Source organism: Styela clava, chromosome 1 (assembly GCF_964204865.1).
Source record: "Styela clava chromosome 1, kaStyClav1.hap1.2, whole genome shotgun sequence".
Classification (NCBI taxonomy): Eukaryota; Metazoa; Chordata; class Ascidiacea; order Stolidobranchia; family Styelidae; genus Styela; species Styela clava.
In genome coordinates, this window is record NC_135250.1 from 15,704,800 (window position 1) to 15,731,727 (window position 26,928).

General features: G+C 34.7%; 1 protein-coding gene across 9 annotated transcripts; it reads right to left on the bottom strand.

Moving 5' to 3' along the window:
- Positions 1 to 649: 649 nt before the first annotated feature.
- LOC120344476 (A disintegrin and metalloproteinase with thrombospondin motifs gon-1-like) lies at positions 650 to 26,125 on the bottom strand. 9 transcript variants are annotated; one of them, XM_078110627.1, is made up of 33 exons: positions 25,983 to 26,125; positions 23,857 to 24,067; positions 23,219 to 23,316; positions 22,855 to 23,013; positions 22,656 to 22,773; positions 21,625 to 21,827; positions 20,713 to 20,877; positions 19,644 to 19,814; positions 18,892 to 19,059; positions 18,473 to 18,637; positions 18,043 to 18,207; positions 17,579 to 17,743; positions 17,289 to 17,453; positions 14,958 to 15,128; positions 14,187 to 14,351; positions 13,582 to 13,746; positions 13,201 to 13,365; positions 12,914 to 13,078; positions 12,634 to 12,804; positions 12,036 to 12,200; positions 11,364 to 11,534; positions 10,045 to 10,206; positions 9,418 to 9,582; positions 9,006 to 9,173; positions 8,749 to 8,913; positions 8,146 to 8,310; positions 6,399 to 6,563; positions 5,465 to 5,629; positions 5,173 to 5,343; positions 4,330 to 4,518; positions 3,283 to 3,450; positions 2,751 to 2,878; positions 650 to 2,315 (listed from the first exon to the last, which is right to left on the bottom strand). In XM_078110627.1, the coding sequence occupies exons 1-33, from the start codon at positions 26,059 to 26,061 to the stop codon at positions 2,250 to 2,252; spliced, it is 5,247 nt and encodes a 1,748-aa protein (XP_077966753.1). In that variant the 5' UTR covers positions 26,062 to 26,125; the 3' UTR covers positions 650 to 2,249. The 9 variants fall into 9 exon arrangements, 8 of the variants coding, with proteins under 8 accessions (XP_077966753.1, XP_077966751.1, XP_077966754.1 ...); XM_078110625.1 differs by having other exon boundaries at positions 19,644 to 19,811; positions 20,713 to 20,883; XM_078110628.1 differs by having other exon boundaries at positions 9,006 to 9,050; positions 20,713 to 20,883.
- Positions 26,126 to 26,928: the final 803 nt, after the last annotated feature.

Genomic DNA, 26,928 nt, shown 5'->3' on the forward strand with positions numbered 1-26,928 from the left:
TATTGTCATAACAGCAAGATGTATTAATATTACATCAACACAAAAAACAAAACTGAATGAGTGTAGAATAATTCGAATAGACAATTTTTGTAATATATATATATATATATATATATATATATGTCATCCATGCGTCGTCGAAGACGCACACAACAATACACTGTTGTCGCTTTACGTTTAGTTCATTCAGTTTTGCAATGGAAAAATTTTAATTCCCCGAATGTCTGTCTGAAAGTAAGTAGATTGTATTTAGGGTTACAAAGTTAGTTAACACACTAGCACACTTTCTGACAGTGCGTTCTTTTCTTTTGAGACATTATTACACGACCCTTACGGTAAATAATTAAAAAAAAAAAAATTTGTGTTCTATTCTAGAATGTTATAAAACACAGGTTTCCAGTGATTTTTCAACCTCTGACCAATCCGAAATTGAGCTAGAACCGAGCATCATTCATGACAACGTATTCATGTCGAGCGTCTCATGTTTTTTGTTCGATGGCAAAAACCCAGATTAACTAAATAAGAACACCGGTAGTCCATGTTCAAGATTCCTTGCCTCTCAACTCAGATTATTTCAGCTTTTCTACAACCAGGTATCTTCCAATGGATCCGTACTCGAAATATAAATTTATATAGCCTACACTCAATAAATAATACTGGTTTCAAGAGTTCAATAACTGTGTAATCTAACTAGCAGCACATATTTGTTGCTTTGTGTAATAATACATCGTACTCAATCAGTTTATCCAAACGTAAAAATAAATTTAATAACTTATCAAAGGATATTCCTACGGATGTTCCTGAATCACCACATGCAATAAGTGATGTACATGTTCTTAAATATTCATTCTCAAACATACACCACATTTTTAGTTCTTCGATGTCGCCTTCGAGGTCACGTACTCTAATTAACATTTTTAGTGCTATTTCAACCCCGATAGTTTCCTGCAGTCAAGGTTATTTTTCCTTTCTGTTACTATACCAATTCGTTAATAATGAAACAGTGCCCACGAGTTACACCAGTTTGGAATTGCGATTTTAGTCAACAGTGCAGATGCACATCTCTAAAATATATTTGTTGTGGTCAATGCTGAATTCGTTTTCGCTTGTGAAAGCTTGGTGAATAGCATCCAAGCATATGTCATATTAACAATAAAAACTATGATCTTAATTTTATATAAAAATATTTTTCAGTTCTATTACTGTAAAAATTTTCCAAGGTAAATTTCTGCGTCCGAGAAGACGACATTAACGTACAATCTTAGTATTGCGCATTCACCAAAACAATCTATATTTTCTTTTATATGGTGCGTAATTGAATTGGAAAGTTATCGTCCATGTAATAGTATTACAAGCGTATGGCGTCGGTGATTTAATCTCACTATGTTGCAAAGAAGCTTGGGTGTTAATTGAATGGTACGTGTGATTTGCCAGACGGCTTAATTTCAAAGAGTCGTATTATATGGCCATCGAAGAGGCAAATATTCATATTAATGTTCTGTTTTATTTCGATCTGAAGTAGACACACAATTTTCATTCATTCTATTTCCTAATAGTTTATATCTAAACGGTAATGAATTATTGTGTGAAATACATAATCTTCTCTTGCATTTCAAATCTCCGAATTGGTGTTATACTTAGGATTTATATGTATAATTTTCCTATAGTATGTGGAAGACTATAAAATTCTGATTCGGATAAATTGAAAAAAAAAAGATCGCTGGGTAAAAGATTCTTCTCTTTCGATTACGGCTCCAGAATTTGGGTAAAAAAATCTATTTGGTTGGCTCCGGAATAAGGAATTACGGTGTTAAATAGTTCCCTCAATACTACGGGCGTGCGTGCATAATTACAAAATCATCTTAATGATCAATTTTATATTTTCTGTCCCCGCAGTGAATGTTGAATCAGAGGGATCCAGATTAAATAAAACTGAATTACAACACAAGTGCATTATATATATATCACTTTTATAATGAAAAATAAATATATATACTACCACCCAATCGGTTTAGAGCTTTAGGCATTGCAATATGAATACCAGAGTGACTTGTCAAACTCAGTTCAGTGAAATTGCTGATGTCTTCGTGTTGCAATTAGAATAACTATGATACTTCCTCAACAATTTTTGTGTAGTTACATTTTTTACAAAATTTTATACTAATAAGCATCAAGTCGCCATAAGTATCAATAATTTTAAACGAAAGCAATTTTGATCTTGGATATTGCACATTGTATATATATCACGATCAACACGGCTGTTCTCGATAGTCATCCCCGCCAATTGTATTTTTGCACAAAAGAGGCTGAACGTCCTGTTGAAAAATAACAATATATAAGTTACGTTTGGTACTAGAAAAATTCCTACCCAATAAAGAGTTTTTTATTTGATTGTTTGTTAAATGTCATATCTTAAGACTCTTGAGTGAATTCTCATGGATGTAATTATGCAAACGCCGCTACATTCAGTCATTTGGGGAAAACGTGTTTTGGACGAAACTGTGCATATCTTTTGCATACTCAGGAGGTCATAAGACTTGGAAGCAAGTGATTATGGGTAAAATTCTGTAAACGCAAGCGAGAAAATACGATTGGCAGTAAACAGGCAAAAGCATTTTCATGGAAATGTTCGTACAAAGATAGATTTTATAAAATTTAACATTTGCAATGTGTAATGACGTCATTTCATCGTATGAAAATAAAATTAAAACATGGATGGGTCAATATGTCTAGAGGAGTCAAAATCTGACCTGTCTATTTTTCAAGCAATATCTTGTGGACGACCTGAATCTGTTACCCGATGATCCAACTCGGCATTTCGACCAAGGTTGCCACGAGTCCCATTCATATGAACCGACAGAAGGCAACGAATAAAATTCTGGAATAAAAATCATCCTCAACTAAACAAAAACTAGTCCTACATTGCATAGGTACATCGCAAATCAAAATATCAAAGGAAGGAAACTAACTTTGATACTTTACGGTTGTAACATTAAGTTAGCTGCTATCAGATTATCTAGATAGTTTTACAGCAATCATTTTTTCAGAATTATCGACTTCAAAGCATTCCTCTAAATTTGCTTTTGGTAAAAAAAATCCAGTTAATCATGGTGAATATGTTCTTTGTACAATATTCCATTGATAATATCCGGCTCCTAAACACAAGCTTGAATTTCGTTTTTCCGTTACAATAAGAACCTGACTAACTTGGACGCAAACAATTTGCAAATAATACTTCAATATTTAATCAATCTAATAGATAAAAATATTTGCTTCACTTACTTGACGGGCATGCCTGTAAAGAGCAAATTCCCACTTCATATTTTGAACCCGAACACAATCTTGCTTCGACCGTTTCTGCGGCGGAATTTGTACATTTTCTTAATTTAAGTTCTTGCCCGTTTCCGCACGTTACCGAGCAGGATGTGTCCACGAGTACCCATTTATAATCTGATGAAAATATTTATTAAACATGAAGTAATTCTATGGATCGTTTCGCTAAAGTGTTGTTGTTACCGTACGTTCCACTCGCGTTAAAAGAACGGTATATCGTATCCATAAATCATTATTATTATTAGGTTCAATAAGATGTCATATTGGTACTTGTTTTCGTTATAAATAAACTTAAACAAATTATTATCATGTCGAACAGAAATGTGGATCTACATAGTTAAAGAGCATGCTTGAATAATCGTTCGAAAAATACAAAAGTTTCTTTGGTGAAAATGTCGACCGCGGGTGAATATAAAAAAGAGAGAAATGAATAATAAATTGGATGTATGAAGAGGGTTGAGGATTAATATGCTTTTCGCTACTTGTGCACAGCTATTTCGAGTCTTCTAATTTTAACCTTCAGCAGCCAAGTGTCTATTCTATAACCTCCACATACCTTAACTATATGTGCGTTTAGGAAGAATCTAAAACAGTCGCAAGATGGGGCATATTTTTTCTGTACAAGTGTTTGTTTGTAATTTCCTAGTACCAAAGATTCCTTTGCATGTTCCTTCTCGTAAAATATTCACTTTTGAGGGAGATGACAACAACACTGCAGTAAATCCATCACTTTTTCTTTCGTCATTTCAATTAGCGTCTTTGTGTATGCCACGAGATATTTGCAAAATCGTTAGTTCGCTCACTACAATCTGGGGTACTTAATTCTACCAGCCAGTCAACAAAATGCAAGTTCATTTACAACACCAATAAGGTAAGTGTTTTCGTTGTTAGCAATAGTGAACAAATTGATATTACCGCCGAGTAAAATGACTTGAACAATCGATGAAACGGAGATAAGATTGCAAAAATAAGTTCATAGAGTACTTTTAACAATACCTGACACAACACCCCAAAGTTGTTTGCAAGCTCCTAAGTTACAAGTTCCTCTCATGCGATTTGTTCCAGGTTTACATCTAAAAGAATCAACTGAATTTCCCCTAAAATCGAGACAATCTCTTTGCCCCGAGTCAATACCCCTTCCACACGTCACGCTACAATCCGATTTCCACGGTCCCCATTTATAGGCTGAAAATTTAGGACGATTAGATCGAGTTTTATATTTCTATTTAATACACCTACTACAATACTGATTTTCTAATCCAATACAATATCGATTTCTATTAGCCGATAACCTAAGATAACTGGGGTAAAATAGTTACATACACAAACGTTTTAATCAAGTAATCTAATCTATCTGAGTTCACATATATTCACATAAATTGTCACAACAAAAGTGATGGAAATATGTTATTGCAATCTAGTTGGAAAGCGTTTCACACTCTCGGCTAATGGTGTCAATTTTTTCATTGGTTTTAAACTTACTTTGACATGATGGCCGATAGCAAACAACAAGCTGTCGCGATTTACCGACACAGTTTGATGCAGATACATCATTGCCTCTGTTACCCAAACATTTTCGTGTTCTTGTTTTGACGCCAGTTCCACATGTGACACTACACAGGGCAAACTAAACTAATATTTGCTGGTAGTATACAAACTATAATAGTTGATATGACACGGAATTTTCACGATAGCTTTTGAAACGATATATTATTACCCAGTTACGACATTACAGTCCGCTCTCACTCTGTTTTACATCTGCAAATTTTAATACTTTATCATTTGCCGCCCTTTTAAAATCTATGACTAAATTGCCATTGGTTAGTAACAGTCACAAACCTGATTTGCATGCAGGAAGAATGCAACTGCGCCGCAAGATAGGACTACCATTGCCACATTGAGATTCTTGAACTGGCGCTTCGTTGGAGTCCAAGCAATCTCTTTTGCTTATTTCAATACCTTTTCCACATGTTACGCTGCATTTCGTTATCCACGATCCCCATTTATATGCTGTAAAGTCCCCAAGGCAAGCATAGGATTATATTTTATCCTCAGAGATAAAGTTAGAAAGATACAAATGACTCGAACTAACCAGAAAATAAATATTTTCATTTAAATACAAATTTCTTACAGACGCAGGCCTTTTTCGTGCATGATCCTACTATAGTTGCTTTACCGACACAATTTATCGAAGATACGAGTTTTTTGTTTGAGTCAAAGCATTTTCTGGTTCTTCTTTCCACTCCGTTACCACAGGTAACACTGCATTTTGATCCCCATACACTCCAGTTATATGCTAAAATATGAAAATTAACATTTCATCGAATTACAATTGAAATAATTAAAAAAAAATTCACCGGAGTATACACTTTTGACTTAGAAAATTTTTTTCGAGTAATGCAAAACGATGGCCATTTTACAAGTGGTTTGCATTCACTTACTCACTGCATGTTGTTGGAGTGGAAATATTTTGCTAAATCTTAGATATTGTTCGTTATGTCGCTAAGGTGATTGTTTTTATTGGAAAAAAATTGCTCCTCTGAATTTTAGTACTTTGGGATGGAAGAACTTGCCAGAGGACTATTACTTGTGTTGGACCCTAGTCATGTAGGACCCGATATTTCACACAAAATGTTCCTGTTTCGTCTTATTTTATGGGAAGTTGTTTCACGTTGGTTCAGCGAACTCTGTGCTCGGCTCCACCAATTAATCGGTGCCGATGCGAATGCTACATGACATGATGTCAACCTCATTCGTCAAAGGAAACAGATTTTAAACAGATTGCAATAAAATGCATAATAAGTGGAAATATAAAAAGGCAAAAAAAGATGAAAGACAGGGACACGTAAGCAAACGCATAGCAAATGTATATATGAACCTTCGCATTTAAAAATCTGAGCGTTTTTCTTTTGTCTATTCAACCAATTTAAGAATTAGCGGATTTAGGGCAACTTGAATAAATCACTAAGTAGGAAGGGATGGGAAAATATAATCATTTTCACAAAAGCAGGATATTATATCACCAATATATTTGTTATTTAATTGCACATAGTGTGTTTACTAACATATGCATTCATTACGAGAGCACGAATATCGTTTTCTGGATTCCCCAACGCATTTCGTTGCAGATACAATCAGATCCTTTGAATCCAAGCAATTTCTTGATCTTGTTTCCATTCCCTTGCCACAAGTGACACTGCATTTGGCTGTCCATGTACTCCAATGATACACTAAATAAGAAAAGTTGTATTTCTTTCAGTAGTGGGAGGAGGTCGGCGGAAAAATACTGACCAATCGCTAATTGTGAAAACTTGGAGGATTTTCAAATTACGAAACGATAACCATTTTGGCGCGATTAATTGTGAAAATATTCAAGTCGCCACAAGCGGTCATTAATATCTCGTCTTCTACCAACCGACAGTAGAATGTGACTGTTTTGTGTCACAATGTGTTTTCACAACCAGACGTGTTTCTCCAAGACCTACTTCTCTTGTTGGTATTGGTCTGCGACATGGCGGGACTGGTTGGGAGGCATTCATTTGTGTGAGAAATTTTTGACAAAAAGGCGAAAATAGCGTGAGTTTGGCATTTTCGAATACCTGGTGATTTCTGAATCGAATCTTGAAAGATATTTAATTACAAAAGATTTTTTCATTCTAATGGGACCTCCAGACATCTAAATGACTGAAAACATAGAATTCATCACACAGTGAGTTTGCTGAGCGTTCAAACATAATAAGGAACTTGTTTTATAAATAACTCTCTTACGAAAAAGAGCGTGTCAGAATCGATTCATATACAAATATGTGGGCTTCAATACAAAATTGAAGAATTCACCTCGACAAACGAGATGGGGGGCGATTCGATATGGGGGGCTGATTTGAATAATTACCATTAGATTTGAAATGTCCAGTCCTACAACCAATATATATTAGTACGAACTTGAGTTTAAATCTGACTTGGATAAAGGCGACAGTATCGATCGTGAACAATAGAATGTGCTGTAATGTCTTTTGCACGTCTTCGACTTGTGAAAGTACTGGCGAAGGGAATTGCGCTCTGATGCATCAATCCCCTTTAAACGTTTATATAGATAGCATCATATAAAAATGTTTCAATATCATTCGTGAACATCCTACGCAAAAAGAGAAAACTATTGCCATACGGTCAGTCCCGCCAGCCCCATCCATTTGGTAAGTCTGATTTTATGGGCGAATCCTCTGAATATCACTATCGCGCAATTATAAATTAAAGTCTGTGATAATGAGCCACAAACCACTGATTATAATGCAGCTTTTCCACGCATGAATACATGTTATAGGTGATAATCTAATGGTATGTTTAGATCACCACAAGATCCGGTGAGCCACGGATCCCATGAGCCAGCGTGATAACTTAAAACTTTAGGAATTAATACAAAATAGTTGGTATATATATATATCTCATATAAGGATTACATTTATCGATGAAAAACCCAAGTTGAATTCGAAGAATAAAAGTTTCATGTTCATAAGACGGTAGATTATCTTAAAAAAATTTCAGAAATGGCATTGTAGTACTATTGCCAATAGATACATTTCAATTACTACTGCTGGCTTAACTTTTCAGTGAAATGTTTTCAGAACCTTGTGATTAAGTGTCAAACGAAAAGTGGGCTACTGATTCAACCCACATACCTGTTATACGCGTGCAAACCCCACAGCTCATCTAACTATTTCAAATCGACAATTTCACAGGTATGAACCTGTTTTTCTTGCCTTACATTTTTTATTGTTCGTTTACTTTACTTGTGTCTATCCACAAAATAGTTACCTCGACATGATGGTAGTCTACATCTTTGTTTTCTGATCGATCGTCCAACACATTCTTTCCTTTTTACAACTTTATCCTTTGAATCCAAACATTGTCTTGTCCTCGTGTCTATGCCATTACCACATGTAACGCTGCATTTGCTTGTCCAAACTCCCCAGTTGTAGACTGAAATATATATATATATATATAGTTTTTTGTTTATTCTCTGTATACTACTGAAACTGGGGCAACAGTGTCCTCATCAGAATTTTAAATGGTTCAACTAAATACACGATTTAGTTGATGGCCCATCTTCCAAATATGCAATTTTGAAATATTGCCGGAAAAACATTGTTATATATAATATCTATAAAGTTAGATGGGCTCGTTAGCTCAGTTATGCCGTTAAGTTAAGTTTAGAAGATTGTGGCTTGTGGCTCGGTTCCACGTTATTGATGCAGACCAGGATCAAATATAAAAAATTGATCAGATTTGGCAAGACTGTTTGTTATAAATCTGAAAGCTATGTGCAGACACTGGTAATGAATAACGTTATTATTCGCGTATATTCACTTGGATAGTTGCTTGACGGTAATGAACTGTGAAAACAAAAATACTACTTGCTTGGACAATCTGCTAAAGAACATATCGATTTCAAGTTTTCTTTCCCAGCGCAATTTGATGCTGACGTAATTTTGTTTCCCGCATTTAAACAATTTCTAGTTCTTGTTTCAACACCTTTACCACATGTCACGCTGCATTTTGTGTTCCAAGAACTCCAATTGAATGCTGAAATAGAAAGAGGTGTTTTCGATCGTGACCACAAGTGCGGAATAAAGTTAACACATTCCAAGTTATAGAGAAAACTATTCCAAACTTACTTTCGCATTTAGCAAGAATACATTTATCGATTTCGTCTCTATTTCCTGGAAAACACAGTGACGTTTTATTCATTGGTTGATTGTCCTCAAAGCATTTTCTCGTTCTTGTCATAACACCAGCCCCACAGGTAACACTACACTCGTTGTGCCACAGACCCCAGTGATAATCTTGAAAATTGATCAAATATCATTATCTGTTGGCTTTTTTGTTGTTCGATGGATAATTGTAATAGCACTAATGCAATATTTCTAATATTAGCGATAGTAATACCTATTTTTAACTAATAATACTGAACATTTTTTCAAATGTACACATGCATTTCTGCGTAGTGTCTGATGTGAAATTTTCTAAAACCCCGTTTTCCCATCCGGAGAAAAATTTCTTCCAGAAATCGCCAAAATAAATTCTCACGTTTACACCGTGGTAAGGTGCATGTCGCCCAACTCCTCGATCTACCGCTGCATCGAGACGTTGGTACAACCTCTCCAACTGAATCGCGACATTCTCTTGTCCGAGCTTCGATGCCCTTTCCGCATGTAACACTACATTTGGTTGCCCAAGTGCTCCAACTGTGTGCTGTAAGAAGGACGATCATTTTAAAATGTATGTACATTCATTCTATTGCAACGCAATAAAACCAAATGTCGTGATGATATGCAAAATAGCGCGCTAAGTCCAATGATTAATCCACGCTCATCACTAATTTTGTAAACATTGATGGCGATCTACCTAATAATAATCAAAACGTTGAATTCATTCAATAAATCGTACAAATCGAGATAGAGGGTGGAGGTCACTGGATCGCTTATTTAACGTTTTACCACCGATGACTGTCATTTATTCCGCTATCAGTCATTTAATTTAGATCGATAAGAAATCAATTAGGTATGTGTGCAATTCAATTTGTATACATGTCTTGTTAACCTCACTCATTACAATATTTTGAAACCTCGAAAAAATTGATTACGTTTAAGCATACAAACTGCTCAATCAAAAAGTAAATAATTCAGTAAGGTTGTTTCCGATGCTTATACTCACTTATACACTGTATTGAGCACGTTTTTTTCTCGTATGGTTTCCCGACACAATTGGAAGTCGATACTACTGATTTATTAGAATCCAGACATTCCCTTGTTCTCGTTTCTATCCCGCTGCCACACGTAACGCTACATTGAATTTTCCAAGAACTCCAGTTGAAAACTGAAAACGTGGATAAATTAAAGGTTTTGTATGACAAAGTACAGACGGCACTTCGAATTCTGAGTTTTAGGTATTTATTCTTCTACAATGCTAAACGACCGCCATAAACTCAAGGCACTCAATTAGTTTTAAAGTTTTTGCACTGATGTAATAAATTTTTAACAAATTTGTAACAAAATTATCAAATTTGATTTGACTTCGTCTTTAGATGCTATTAACGGAATAACACTAGAAACTTTCCCTCCGCATCAACGATGACCTCATCGTCACGAGCTGATGAAATCAACAATAACTACCACGTAAATTAGGTCACCTGATCAATTTTACAAGCGTTAGTTAGTTCCAATGTATTTATGCTAACTGCAAAAACAAACATCCTTGCTCATTCTAAATTAATCATATCAAAAAAAGAAATGAACTTGTCTCTGATTGGTAGAAAAAAGGCTAGAAAAAGACCACTTCCCCACAAGAGTGAGAAATAAAGAGAAAGAATTTATCCTAATTAGAAAGGGGGAAATAAAGTATTGATAAATGGAAGTTAGCAAATTGAGATTTGATTGACCCCATTTCTATTCTCGCAAGGTATGCTATTTTTTATCCGGACAATTTCTATCTAACGTGCAATTGTATAATTTTATGCGTATGTTTTATCGTTGTTGAATTTAATCGTATGTTTATTAAACGGTGCAATAATATAATGAAAGCTTCTTTTTCTGCTACATAAAATTAACAGGCAATCCCAAATTGATCAGAGCGTAATGTATTAAATAAATGTATTATTTTATATCGGAGTCTAGAATCGAGAGTTAATATATAACCAAATAAACTAGTCAATGAGTCGGCAATAACTAATAAATTAGCCAGCAGCAACGAAATTATTTATTATTAATACCAGTCATGCTCATTTACTTAACGCTCTCGGAAATCGAAAAGTGTACTTAATATAACCAACCAATCGAGGGATCTGGATTGAATGAATATTAAATTATTCGTCATGATTTGATCCTGATTTCATTTCCGTTTTTCATTAACAAAGTATCAAACACTAGCGATTACGACTACACCCACACCATGCGTCTTATTCAGTTTCACGTCTACTATTGATAAAACGTCCGAAATTCATAATATTGTGATGATTTGAAAAACTATTACTATACCTGGGCATGGCGAAAGGTCGCATTTCCCTGTTTCTTCATTCTTTCCGGGACTGCAAAAAGAGGATCGAATTGCGATTTTATCATTTTCGTCAAGGCAATCTCTACTTCGTATTCTGATGCCGCTTCCACATGTAACGCTACATTTAGAATCCCATGATCCCCAGTGATACCCTAAAAATATTTTTAGTTTGTTGGGATCATCGGAAACTTCTAATATTTGCAAATATTATATCACTGTGATAAATGTTTAAAGCATTTTAAATGGATTATCACATTGGTTCAATATATCAAATATTTTAAAATATTAAATTAATAGGATCACATGAAAAGTGGTACTATTACTAGAAAACAACAATGATAAGAATGCATTAATTAAACTTACTTCTGAAAAATATCAGAAATGCAGTCATACGATTCACCAATATTAGTATTGGATAAAAAGATTGTGAACCAATTGGCTGCCAGTGACAAATTAAACCAAAGTTTGTCAGTTTAAAAAACTGATAAGTTAGTTAGTTACACTGGACCAATTTATATTTACCAAGAAATTTCAGAGTATTTATTTTCCTACTTTTGATTGTCACCAACTAGTAGGAATTCATGTAGCAATGAACTAGTAATAGAAATTTAAATATTGTACACTGCATGGACCATAGATTGATATATATTTACTTTTGCAAGGTGGTTGTGTACAAATTTTCTTCCTCGTTCTATGACCTCTGCAATATGACGTGAATACTTGGTCGTCCTTTGAATCCAAGCATTTTCTAGAACTGGTTTCAATTCCTCTCCCGCAAGTAACGCTGCATTCGGATTGCCATGAGCTCCAGCTATATGCTTAAAAATACTCACTAGTTTTAATATTATTTTACTCATTTCTGTTTTTCTTGAAGAACAAAGGCTTGCGTAATCAACGATGTTGTTATCTCGACCAAGATCTTTTTGCCAGCTTTTGGTTTCATTGTTTTACTCATTTGTTTTTCTTGAAGAACATAAGCTTGCGGAGTCAACGATTTTGTTATCTTGACCAAGATCTCTTCGCAAATTTTGGTTTCGATGCAACATAGCACATTACCTTTTGTTTCGATTCGTAACGTTTTGTTTTATGTCTATGATTCCCGGTGATAATTTGAACTTTTTAAATTTAAAGTTAGATAGTTGGCTACAATAAGAAATAAAACTATTTAATTATATTAATTCGACATTACACTATAAAAAACTCAGGTTTTCAAAATAAAAAATTTATTTTGAATTTTAATTTCTGACTTACTCGGACAGGCAGACAGTTTGCACGTTCCGGTATCTTCGGCTTCGCCCGGTAGACACAGCCACGGTGAAGATGTAATATTTTTGTTAATGTCCAAGCACTTTCTTGTTCGTAATCGAATTCCTTCCCCACAGGTCACTGTGCATTGCGTGTCCCATGGTCCCCAAAGGTAGACTAAAAATCAGTTGGTATCAAAAAAAAATTTTCAGTGACAATTTAATCGCAATACTCAATGAATACATTGATGGTGTCATGGATTGGAATTGATTCTTTGCTTACGTACGTTTACATAGCGATAAAGTGCACTTTGTTGTTATATTCGATTTCCCACTACATTGAGATTGTGCAGCAATTTTATTGTTAGAATCAACGCACTGCCTCCTTTTTGTCTCGATTCCTTCGCCACAGGTAACGCTGCATTTTGTCGCCCATTCACTCCAAGAATATGCTAAAATTATGATAGAGAAAATAAATTTCATAACGCCATTCCATAAGAAAGATACAGTTAAAGATATATTGTAAATCCTGCCCTGATATTAATATACGATTTATTTTATTAGGTAAGCTTACTTCTACATGGAGATAACTTGCACTCTCCTTTTGCTTCAGCCTTTCCCTCGCATTTGTTATCCGAAGTCACATTACCATTAGAGCCCACACATTCTCTGGTTTTTGTTTCTGTACCGTTTCCACACGTAACGCTACACTGAGTAGACCATGCGGTCCAACTGAAAGCTGAATATAAAATACAATCGGCCAATGCAATATTTGACATTTTAAACTATTCTTTAATGACATCTTATATTTTCGTTTTAGATATGATTGCGTAGTTGAATATATATATATATATATATATATCATTTAAAGCAAATTCTGTTGAATTTAATAAATGAACAATTTGTTTTTATTCGAAATAAGGCTGTGAAACAGTAGAATTTTTTATTTATTTACTCTCGCAAGATGACAAACTGCATGTTGTTACTATATTCGATCCCCCGTTGCATTTAGACGCCGTGGCAGCTTTATTGTCAGAATCTATACATTGTCTGGTTCTCGTTTCAACCCCTTCACCACAAGTCACACTGCATGTTGTTACCCATTCTCCCCAAGAATACGCTGAAGTATGGTAAATAAATAATTAATTTCAAGCAAATCGGCATTACTTTCATCCTGGGATTAATTTTGCGATGATACGATCAAAAGATTGCGTTTAATTTTCTACCAATGCAAAAGTTAATTCACTTACAATGACACGTTATTATCTTACTCCGAATGGCAATTGCAGAAATATCATCCTAAGCGCCAATTTATTCGGAAATTTTAACATATGGAAGATTGTGGAAGAATTGGCTTACAATGATAAATTAGACCGAAGTTTGTCAGCTGATTTAAAAACTGATAAAGTAGTCAGACCGATACAATTTATATTTACCTAGAAATTTCAGAGTTGATTGACCTATTTTTGATTATCAACGACTAGTAAGACCGGATATACTTCATGGATTAGCAATAGGAAATTTAAATAAAGATCACTGCATAGATTGATATATGCTTACTTTTGCAGGGTGCTTGTGTACAAATTTTCTTCCTTGTTTTACGACCTCTGCAATATGACGTTGATACTTGGTCGTCCTTTGAATCCAAGCATTTTCTAGAACTGGTTTCAATTCCTCTCCCGCAAGTAACGCTGCATTCGGATTGCCATGAGCTCCATCTATATGCTTGGAAAAATACTCACTAAATTTAAAATTTTATACTCGTTTCTGTTTTTATTGGAGACAAAGACTTGCGTTGTCAACAATTTTGTTATCTTGATCAAGATCTTTTGGTAAGAGTTTGGTTCCTACGGTGTTTCCCGAAAATGAGACCTAGCCTGAATTTTAAAAATGATTTCAATGTAAGCCCTCCCTTCAAAATAAGACCTAGTCGATAGCCCGAATTTTTTTGACCTAGTCGATAGCAAGAACTTCTCCTATACACGTTTTAAATGATTAATCAAAAACGCGTGGTAGAGGAAAGGGTGCAATGAAGAAGATAAAACTCCCCCCTCCAAAAAAATGAGTCTTAGTGTTATTTTTCGAAAGAAAATTGAAATAAGACCCTGTATTATTTTCGGGGAAACACGGTATGCAACAGGGAATGTTTGCTTTTGTTTCGTGAACGTTCTGTTTTATGCGCTGATAATTTAAATTTTTTGATTTCAAGTTATATAGTTGGTTACAATAACAAATAAAACTATTTAATTTTATTAATTCGACATTACACTATAAAAAAAACTTAGGTTTTCATAATAAAAAGTTAATATTTAATTTTAATTTATGACTTACTCGGACATGCAGACAGTTTGCACGTTCCGGTATCTTCGGCTTCACCCGGTAGACACAGCCACGGTGAGGATGTGTTATTTTTGTTTTTGTCCAAGCACTTTCTTGTTCGTAATCTGATTCCTTCCCCACAGGTCACTGTGCATTGCGTGTCCCATGGTCCCCAAACGTAGACTAAAAAAAAAAACTTCACTCACAATTTAATCGCAATACTCAATGAATACATCGATGGTGACACGGAAAGGAATTATTCCTTCGCTTACGTTAGGCTTGCACGTAATTTACGGATTTACGGAATTACGGAATTATTTCGAGTTACGGAAGCGAAGTTACGAATTACGTAAAGTCGTAATTAACGTAAAGTCGTAATTATTGGTCGAGCGCTTTCGCGATTGAAACGAGCTCTCTTCAGAGCAGTCAATTCTGTCGATTGTAAAAAATTAAAGTTTAAGTAAAAGAAGTTAGAGTTCCGGTATTCGCAGCCGTTTTTATCTCTCTTGTTAGGCAGATGGGAAAGGGATAACGCGTCACTTACTAACCTATTATCAACTTATCTAGGATGGCCAATGTACATTTTAACCGTAGATAAGGAATAGAATTGTGTTGAGACCGATGGACGTCAACACACCTGGTTTCAACTTCTTCGGGTGAAATGACCAAAGAATGTAAGAGATCAACTTAAAAAACATGGTCTATTTGTAAATGCCGTGATAATTAATGTCGCGCTCATCAAGCAGCAATATAAAGACGGAAGAGAAATTGCGTAATGAACCAACGCAACTTAGTCTTTTCGGCATCGTTAAAGCGATTGAGACGGCAGAGAAACAACAATACGACGGGATTTCCCGTGTTTACTCTGCACGAGATCCATTTTCTATCACAAAATCTTGATGTTCTGTTACCGATTTTATCGTTATATATCTGTCCGGACTTGGCATTGCTTAATACGTTTCTCACAATGCCTCGCAATATGTCGGCCAAATATGATTACCTGTCTTTACCAAATGCGGCAACTTGTTTTGATTTATCGTAGACTCGAATACCACCGGCACTCGACCAAACTTGTGTCAATCTTGGCAAATAGGATTGTCGACTTTAGTTAGAAAAATAAATTAATATTTTCATGAGTGCAAAATAAATGTCACAAAATGCATTGTTTTGCGATATAACTTTGTATTTTCGGAGAAGGCATGTCATATAAGTACGGTATTTTAAATAATGCACAAATAATTATTATTAGGTCTAAATTTATCGCAAATAATGTTATAACTTTTAGGCCGCGAAATGATTTAATGTAAAATGAAGCATGGAATTCGGAATATCGTCAATAAGTCGGCATCAATAAATATTATAAAATGCTAACTAAGTAGTAAAGTCGGATATTCTAAAAAACGGTGAAATAACAAGTCTTCGTCGCGAGGCAAGCGAAAGTATAATCAAACGAAAGAATACGCTTGTAGTTGATTAATAAATTAGCAACCCGGAATTTTTATTTAATACGAAAGTCGTATTAATACGTTAATACGATTTTAAAAAAGTGAACTATCGTTTTTTAAATATATTACCAGTGTTGGTAATGATAAAATTGATCGCATAAAATTTGTTTATAAAGTGGATAAAAAAATCAAACCTAATACAAAAGATAAAAATCAGAATAAAATTATTTTGAATTCACTCCTTGATATTTATCTTCAACATCTGTCGCCGGCGTGTAGTATTGCCGGGAATATGAAAACCAAACTTCGATGTCCCATTCGGAATAAAAGTGGATTAAATTGGTTGTTATGATAGGTTTAAATGTGTAAAAAAATATCGCAATTACGGGGTCATTACGTAATCGATTTGGCCGTAATTACGGAATTGATTTTTGTCAATTACGTGCAAGCCTAGCTTACGTACGTTTACATAGCGAACTCGTTATATTCGATTCCCCACTACATTTAAATTCTGCAGCAGTTTTATTGTTAGAATCAATGCACTATCTCCTTTTTGTCTCGACTCTTTCGCCACAGGTAACACTGCATTTTGTCGCCAATTCACTCCAAGAATATGCTAACAACTCTTCTTGGGACACTTCCCCTGAAGCCATTTCGAATGGGTCATTTTTAAAAGTGTTATGGCTTTCATCAACCATTAGTCCCTTAGTCCCTATCTGAGAGCGTTATTGGCACGTTCGGTCTGTAATTTCGACAGCAAAGGGTGCAGCTGCCCGTATAGCAAAAAGGGTTTTATTAGAGAGAAAATAAATTTTATAGTGCCAACGCAGTTCGAGTTTAGATATTGTAAATCCTGTCCTGATATTAATATATATATAATTTTATTAATTATGCTTACTTATACAGGGAGTTAATCTGCACTCTTCTTTTGCTTCAGCCTTTCCCTCGCATTTGTTATTCGATGTCACATTACTATTAGAACCCACACATTTTCTGGTTTTTCTCCCTGTACCATTTCCACACGTAACGCTACACTGAGTTGACCATGCGGTCCAGCTGAAAGCTTAATATAAAATGTAATCGGTCAATGCAATATTTAACATTGTGGTCAATTTAACAACAACAACAATTTGTTCTTATTCAAAATATGGCTGTGATTGTGAAAGAGTTTATATTTATTTTACTTACTTTCGCAAGGTGACAAACTGCATGTTGCTACTGTATTTGATCTCCCATTACATTTAGACGCCGTAGCAGTTTTATTGTCAGAATCTATACATTGCCTGGTTCTCGTTTCAACCCCTTCACCACAAGTCACACTGCATTTTGTTACCCATTCTCCCCAAGAATATGCTGGATCATAATAATATATTTGGATTTGAATAAATAAGACAGGGACATCTTTTTTGTTGAATTATTCTTGCAATGTTCGATATGAATACTAGCTCATATAGGATATATAAAATAAAATGCAAAGGGACAAAATCATTTCCAAAATAACGCTTTCAATGAGTTATTATATTATATCTAAGTCAATTAGCAAAAACAGTAATATTGCTCTGTTTGCCAGAGGAAAGGTAGATGTTTTATCCAGTAATTTGGATTTCATAGTACTATGAATTCAAGAGTATTGTTTTCTTTATATTACTTACTTTTACATGGCGTTAAAGCACACGTTGTTGTTATATTCGATTGTCCATGACATTTGGATGCCAGAGCAATTTTATTGTCAGAATCTTTACATTGTCTAGTTCTCGTCTCAACCCCTTTTCCACAAGTCACGCTGCATTTTGTTACCCAGTCTTCCCACGAATACGCTGAAATAGTTGGTAATAATTCTATTTTGGTTAGAGTAACTGAATGTGTTCTCATAAGATAATCACTTTGCTCAGAATTGAACCATTTTAATACTGTCACAATACTGTCATTTGTTTGTGACGAGGTTGCAGAGATCTTCCTTGTGTATTTAAGTATGATATTGACAATCTGTCACCTAAAATTGCGAATGCCGTAATTCATTATCTGTTTTCTCTAAATTCGAATAGGACAAATCGTGGTAAATGAAATGGTTTTCATACGTACTTTTACATGCCGGTAGAATACATTGTCCTGTTACGTAATCTTCCCCTTTACATTCGCTAGGATCTGCAACATTTCTATCGGAATCCATGCATTCTCTGACTCTTGTTTCAATACCGTTTCCGCACGTAACGCTACATTTTGTGGTCCACGATGTCCAGCTGAATGCTTTTTTAAAAATGCTTTTAGGATCATTAGTTTTAGAAAGAATAGATCTGGCACTTCATGATAAGTACTAGATATTCTATCGTCACCGTCCCCTAAATCTTGTACACCTTGTCTGCTCTAAATATAGAAAATGGCAGTGGCGAACCGAACAATGAGTCAGTCGTATTTGACATCTATGCTTTGAATTCTTCATTCAAAATCAATAATATATTTCGGTATATGAAACGAATTACAGGAAAGGAAAAAAAAATTACTCAAACAAGCTGGCAGGTCGCATACTCCAGTTTCTTCATCATCGCCGGGTGTACACAGAGTCTGAGATACATGATTATCGTTTTGATCAAGGCACTTCCTCGTGCGTGTTTTGATTCCAACAGAACAAGTAACACTACATATAGTACTCCATGGTCCCCAATGATATGCTAAAATTTTCAAATGAATGTTACATAACTAATAATGCCATACAAAAAAATTAAAAAATTTTTATACATTATATGCGTGAATAATTTTGATTTTTTGTCTATTGCAAAGTCGAACAAGCGCTGTTTAGTTTAACGATTTCATGCTCTAATAATGGTTGGCTGGTTGGGGGGGGGGGGGGGGTATTTTAAGTTAGTTTAAACCACGCAAGATATCGTTTGTGACCAGTGGCCGGCCGCAGAGGTTTGTTTTGAACTTTGGTATCATTAGTTTTCGTTGAATTTGTTTTTCTGCAGTTGAAAAAAGTCGATGTAGATGATCATGATTTGGAAAGAACTTGGTTGACATTTAATTGCCTGAGGAGAATTGCGCGAATATGTGGACACCAATGTCGAATTGCATCACGATGAGGCAATATTTATTCTAAAATTAAAATAACTCCCCGGTCCATTTTAAGTACAAAAATGGGCGCTCTCACTCGTAATAGAACTAAAATATAGAAAATCGGAATAAAATTATGGCCTAACCCTAACCTGGTACACATACTACGGTAGTACTCAAAAATGTATTTATTTGATGTACATACTTTGGCAGGCGGGCAAAACGCATTCTCCAATTTTCGTATCATTGCCAGCAGAACATGAAATTTGAGGAACGGCATTGTTATTCTTGTCAAGGCATATACGTTTTTGAGTTTTAATGCCAGTTCCGCAAGTAACGCTGCACTTTGTTTCCCAAGGTCCCCAACGATTGCCTGCTATAAAAATATTTATTACGCAAATATCAAATACCCCGGAGATAAAAAGAGCAAAATGAATTGTGAAATAATTTATTTGTATTGTAATAAATGATATCTCAATATAATGCAAACCATGCACGAAAGTTGAGGCAAGATGAGGAAAATAAAGAAAATTCCCTTACATTCTGTTACAACCTTACATCCTGTTCCGTTGTATGTGTATGTATGTATGTATGTATGTATGTTTATTCGTCTCGTAAAAGCAATATAAAAGAGTAAGTAATTATAAATACTGAAGACGGGATGTATGCACAAGACCATATTGGCCTAAAACACAGATGTGCGGCATACACCCCTTTTGATATATATAAATTATAATAGGGTAAATCAAATATGTACAATATGGTCCTTTATACAGGCAGTTGTGCAAGGAGGGTGGGTGGATGCGGTAACAGGGATAGATATGGGTGGAGTGTACAAAACTGTTTGTACAAAGGAGTTTGTTAGACAAAACAACATCTATGCATCAACATCTAATGCATACCGACCTCAAAACGCTTTGAAAGATTTGCTAATATTGCAATATAGTAACGGAATTTGTTTTAAATATGGTGGAAAATTTATTTGTGAGAATAACAGTCCATACACCGAGAAAACGTACATTAAAGTGATTTAGAATTGATTTAATTCATTGAACTGTCGATCCAGACAAAAGTACTCTCTCTTAGCTTTTCAGAATGAAAATTTTGTAATATATTACTCAATGTCTTGAGTTTATTTTAAATCCCGCGAAACACTTGAGTAATATTTACCTTTTCCAATAGTTCAATAAAGTCTAAATATGAAATCACAATTTAAAAAAACCGACCTCAAAATAAAACAATAAATATGCCACCAGCTTTTCATTTCTACTTACTTTCACAAGATGCTTCCGTGCATGATCCATAATCTACAAACCTTCCAGAACATTGATTTGTTGATATAGATCGACCTTTTTCTGCCATACATCTTCGTCGTTTAATTTTAATACCATCACCACAGGTAACAGAGCATGTTTCGACCCATTGACTCCATGATACTTCTGTAACTTTCATAATAACGATATCACATGTTAAAAAAACATTCAAACTTGATTGACACCATTGCAAGTTTACTAGTATACTTGCAATATCAGAGGCATACGATACATAATTTGAGTTCCTATTTTAGTATAAATCAGCTCTGCTCTTTTCTTGAATGAGTAATATTTTGCCCAAAGTTATCCACAGCTCAAAATCTAGCGATATAAATATAAATCTCTGTCGGTGTAATAAGGCGTTATTTGCTACGTGTTTTCTTAACTAACGACTAAAGAACAAATGTAAATTTCAAAATTGGATCCCATCTTAAACCTGTTATTCAAATGGCAATATTGATATCACTTTTATACCGCTGATACATTTGTTTGATCAAATTTATTGTTACGTTCATAGTTCAGCAACAGCCTAGTAAAAGAGGAAAACACGCCAGTAGGATATCGCATGATATCACACCGAATCGCATAATATTTTGACATGATCCGCTCTTCTGAATTAGAATATTTCTCAGGACAGCGCTCAGCTGTTCGATTGAAGACAAATTTCAGAAACCAGCTAACCATTATTAGAGCATGAAATCGTTAAACTAAACAGCGCTTGTTCGACTTTGTAATAGACAAAAAAATCAAAATTATTCACGCATATAATGTATAAAAAAATTTTTAATTTTTTTGTATGGCATTATTAGTGCAATTTTGAAAAATCTTTATCGTCTTTCATATTGTAATTAAGGAAATCGTAAATATGCTCACCCATACATGCGGGTTGACTCATTTTTCTTCTTATCCATGATATGTAGCGACTGACTCTTGTGTAGACCCCGGGCCTCGCAGGCACTCCACACACTTTGGCACCAAAACTGGTTATTCCCCTCAATATGTATTTATCGCCTTGCTTATGAATCAAAGGACCACCGCTGTCCCCAGCGCATGTGTCCGCGCCGCCAGATACGTTTCTTAAAACGATCAAACGTATAAGAATGCCGAGTATTTTTATTTTAACTACAATTAAATCTTGGAAAGGTTAATCAATAAAATAGAGCATTGTTAGTATGCAAAGATCGAATATTACTCATGTGAACTAAAAATGAGGAACAAAGAATCGCAGCCGGATTCTTTTTCAAAAATTTATATTATTCAAGTCAGCCTATTTTAATTGAATATTTGATTTTTGATAAATAATAACGCTAGCTAATATTAAACCCAACATAAAATTGTGACTACTAAAGTCAACCAGCAAAAGTTCACGTACGGACAGATTCGGAGAAGTTTTTTCAGGGGATTTTGAATTACAGATTTTATCAAATCTTCGTTGCTCGTATTAGTATTTTCACAACCAAAATAAATTTCTAGTGATTCCGTCGCCGACGGCTCTTTCATTTTAGAAACTACAGCTAGCAGCAGAGGTAATTAATTTTTATAATTAATTTTGAAGAATTATTTTTTAGTTTGAGACACGATATCATCACTTTAAATTAACACCGTGCATTTAAATACGTAAATTATTTGTCGTGTCATTTTTAACTGATCATATTGGGTTGATGAGAGGTATTTTAGTAACGTGAATAAAATCTACTGGGGTCTGGTGTCATACTAGGGGTTGTCTCAAATAGTTTTGACACCAAAACCACTTAGTTTCGTAAAATATTTTTTATAGAAAGCTTTAACAAAATTGTCCAATATTGTATGAGGTTATGATTAAAGGCTTTAAAAACTTCTGTAGAGTCACATATCCAAATTTTAATATCAATGACAAAAATAAACATTTCAAATTGTCTATTTACCCTGCACAGAAATGTGTGACAGGAATTTGCACCATGTCTCGAGCATACCATTCCCTACATTGTTGTAAATTAATAACCGCAACATTCGCTTCGTGTAATCCAGGAAGAAGTTTCTGATCTGTGAATTAATAACCTAAAATATTTTATCAAATGAATACAACGTTTATGAAATTCCATGTAACTTTTCCGAAATACTCACGTTCGTTTAAACCCCAGCCTAAAACTGTGCAAACACTATTATCCGACATTTTCGATCTTGATCTAGGTAGATCTATACTTTCCACATTTTTAGTAAAATTGACAGACGACGATAGCTTGACAAGACAAATATCATTCTCCCAAGATTTTCTATCGAAGTCTAAAAACGTTAACATATATATATGTGTTGTTTTCCACAAAATTTGCGCATAGTATGTGGTATTTGTTCGCGACAAAATTTTTACTAGATGTTTTCACATCGTCACGTTGAACAAGGTTCAGTAGAGGGAAATACAGATTTAAAATATTAACTAACTTCCCAAGACGTAAATTGGATGTTTAAGAATAAAATAATTTATACAAACTCTCATGACAGCACTTCCGGTCAAGTTTTCGAACAATAGCGTTGGTATCTGATCCGTCGTTATAATTTGATCCAATTACAATTTCTTCAACTGAATGCCTAACGGGAAGAAAGCATTTTATCGCTGGAAATTCTTCAAAATGAGTTCTAATTTTATTTTATAATCATACATGCACAATACAAATATCACAGCTAAATAAATATGAGCCACGAATGTTCCCAAACCAAAATTGAAATATGCTGTTTATCCACCAGTAAATCAAATTATTGTTTTGGTAAATTCGTGTATGCGGAGAATGGCGTTCGCAAATTATATAATAACTAAATATCTCAAATTTTGTGATTAGTAAACATAACTGGTGAAAACACTTGCTACTTCACGACTTTATTGAACTTTTTTTTATTAATTGAAACGAAGCCTTTGTCATTGTTGATTCTATCTTATATAGAATAAAAGCTCAAATAGTATTGAGCTTTTTACAAAATATAATGGTCGTGATGAAAATTTGTTATTTTTAAATATATACCTCATGAATATTGATTAATTGTTCTTGTTGTTGTCGAAAAGTAAAACTGTTTAATACTGATAAAGCTTAAATGTACTACGGATAAAAATAGGATAGAAGATAAATTAAAAACCGTTCTAAGCAATGAGCAGCAGTCAGTATCCACTCCGACGATATCAAACATCCACCACATTGTGTATTTCCCGATAGTCTAATAAATACCATCCAAGGCCATTTGTTAGGTTCAGAAATTGTTCCCCCGACAATTGGAGACGATGGTTTTCCTCCCCATATTTGAGAATCAATCAAGACTACGCCAGGGGGTAATTTTACCTCCTGTGTCGCTAAAAGCAAATGTGTCAGTCATCACAAAAAGTAAAAAACATTATTGCAAAATTTGTTTATTCGAGTCTAGTCATATTAGTTTTTCTACATTCAGTGATCAAATTCAAATCTGTGATTATATAGTGAATAGAAACTCAATCATGTGAACATAACAGAAGACTGATCAAAAGTGTGTGGAGCAATGAAGAAATATGGGAAACACGATTTTACACCCCATACGTAGTTGTGGACTGATAAGTTTTTCAGATCATAGTGGATGATCTGGAAACTGACAAATAATCGATCGCCAATACGCGAATAGTTATATTCAAAACGATATGACGCACATTTGGTCCAGAGAGTGAAGTTAAATGAATTCCCCGACAATTTCAAAAGATTGTGATAGGTGTTGTCGAAATCCTTCACAAAATTCAATCCTATGATATATCTTGTCAGTATTCATTAAATCATTTCTCTCTGATCGTAAAGTCGACTTGTTTCGTCGATGACCGGTGCTCCCAGGCAATACATATTTCTTTTGGAGTCCCTCGGGGCTTAATTCTTGGACCTATATTGTTCCTAATATTTGTTATATTTTCAGATTATCGTATCTGCAATTCACTCATTTCTGCTGCCGACACTCTTTATTCTTGTCTTGATTGTCCTGTGGCTAGTCTGTCTGAACTCGGAAAAAAACTAAAATCTTGTCAACCAATCTTTATATTAATCCTGGAATAGCTCCTATTTCAAGGTTGAAAGAAATTCTGGACAAATCCTCCCAATTTCGCCAGGTTGATCTCACCATACCCTCATACCCTAGGGGCCTAGGATTTGACTTGGAAAAAATATATAACCTCAGTGCTTCAAAGAAGGTTGCGTCTCTTTACCGTACTTGCAGATCTGTAGTTCGAACTCTTCTCACTAACAAAATATTGCGTCGCTGTGCTTACCTTTCCAATATTATAATCGATATAAAAAATGTTTTTGGTCCTCAAACTCGATTGGCTGTGAAAACTCACAAATTTTCTCTCATAAGTAAGTTGTACAAAAAATCAGCAGTAATTTATTGGATTAATGGCTGAGCTCGTGATATTCTTTTCAAGCTATAACCAAAAATGTAACAATGACATGTCTTCGACATCAACGTGGTATCCGCGTATAAAGGGATCGACTTAACGAAATATCCAGTCGTTCAGGGTCAGGGTTTGAAATGGGCGTAAGTTCGGTGACCAAGTTTGTTTACGCCTCAATAGACGCTTCCCCAATTATCGAATTCCTTGTTAATTTCCGTACCAATGACAAATAAGCAATAAGTTAACAATGACTCAACAATTGCAATTTATGAAGCCGCTCAGACACTTCTTTTGCTCAGACATATTTTCAAGCAAGTTTTTCAAATTTATTCGACGGACAGCCAAAAAGGTACACGCGTACCTGCCGTTGAGAACCACTGCCTTACAGACACTCAGTGTGCATATGTAATATTTGCCCGAATATAGAGGCCCGGGTATCAGTTTTTATGACTCCTTCAACAATGGAAATAGTACACAATCATGCGTGTAGTATGCAATACCATTTAAATAAAACAATTAGTTTCAGATTCACAGGCATAAAAGCAAGAAAAGTAGTTTTTTGTGAGCCAACATTCACAAATTTTTTGCCTCTCAAAAATGCCAGACGAATGATGCTAGCGATAAGATGCATCATCGCAGTAATTAGTTATGTAGTAAACTTCATTTGACAACTTTTATTATATATATTCGCATATTTTGCACTCAATCATATACCATCAAGTATAATATCATTGTAGGGGTAAGTCCAAATGTTGGTCGCTTGACAAATATTTATACGCCGTGACCAGTGTGTATATTTTACGCATGTCCTTGGACAATTTATAAGATAATAAGTTCCACGATACAAATCAAAATTACTTACCACTCTGCTTTGCAAAGCAATTGATACTCAACATCGTCGTAAGGGTCAAATAGAAACGCGCAAAAGTTGGTACATACATTTCTTCTTGGCCTATGTACAGAATAAAAGATGACAAAATACTTAGACTATAAACTAGTGCGACCTTTTCAAAAACGATTTGTTTGACTTTGTATATAAGAAAAGTCCCTTGAGGCACATTTTTCAAATATGTAGTTCCTATAGTCCAATTAGTTTTAATTTAAGGTATTTTGATTTCGTCATTCATCATTCAATGTAGGAGCCGCTATAGGTGATTTCCAGCTATGTGGTGCCATGATTTTGGAACTATACACACCTTGTTTTGCTCCATTCAATGTAAGCCTTAATTGTTTTAAATAAGTTTGTCATACATACCTTAAAAGGTCACTTCACGTAACTACATTATATTGTCGCGAAAGCGTTATATAACCAGTGCATTCATAACTTATCTCGCGGACATTATCTCATGCGCGTAAAAGAATTATAGTCAGAGCAGGCTTGTCCATGGGATGGGATGCAGCAACACGCATTTGTATTTTCGATGAGATAGTAGCCATATCACAGCAATCTGAACACGTCGGACTCAACCTTGGTCTTTATACTTTTTTTTTATCTCTATAATGTTTTTTACTCGCCTTCCTCTTCATATACTTGTATAAATTATTTATTGTTTGGGAGGGTCATCTTCAGGATTGTCCATGGAAATGAGATTCCCATAGAAATCCCCAGGCTGGTCCTCGGTAATAGGATCTGCATGGGATGGGACGGAAAAATATGTTTTCCATGGATAAGCCTGGCAATACGGCAGTCATCAGATAATCGGAAACTAATCTCCGCAATATTACTTTGCAAAACATGTGATTTCTGTGGACGATTCCGCTTTATCTCTATTCGAGGCCACGGATAGAAATTATTTTAAAAATACTAA

Coding starts and splice junctions, on each gene's coding strand:
- LOC120344476 (XM_078110618.1), bottom strand. CDS start 26,061: ATGTATGTACCAACTTTTGCGCGTTTCTATTTGACCCTTACGACGATG. Junction 23,014..23,218: donor CCGGAAGTGCTGTCATGAGA/GTTTGTATAAAT, acceptor TAACGTTTTTAG/ACTTCGATAGAAAATCTTGG. Junction 13,079..13,200: donor CAAGTTATCTCCATGTAGAA/GTAAGCTTACCT, acceptor TCATAATTTTAG/CATATTCTTGGAGTGAATGG.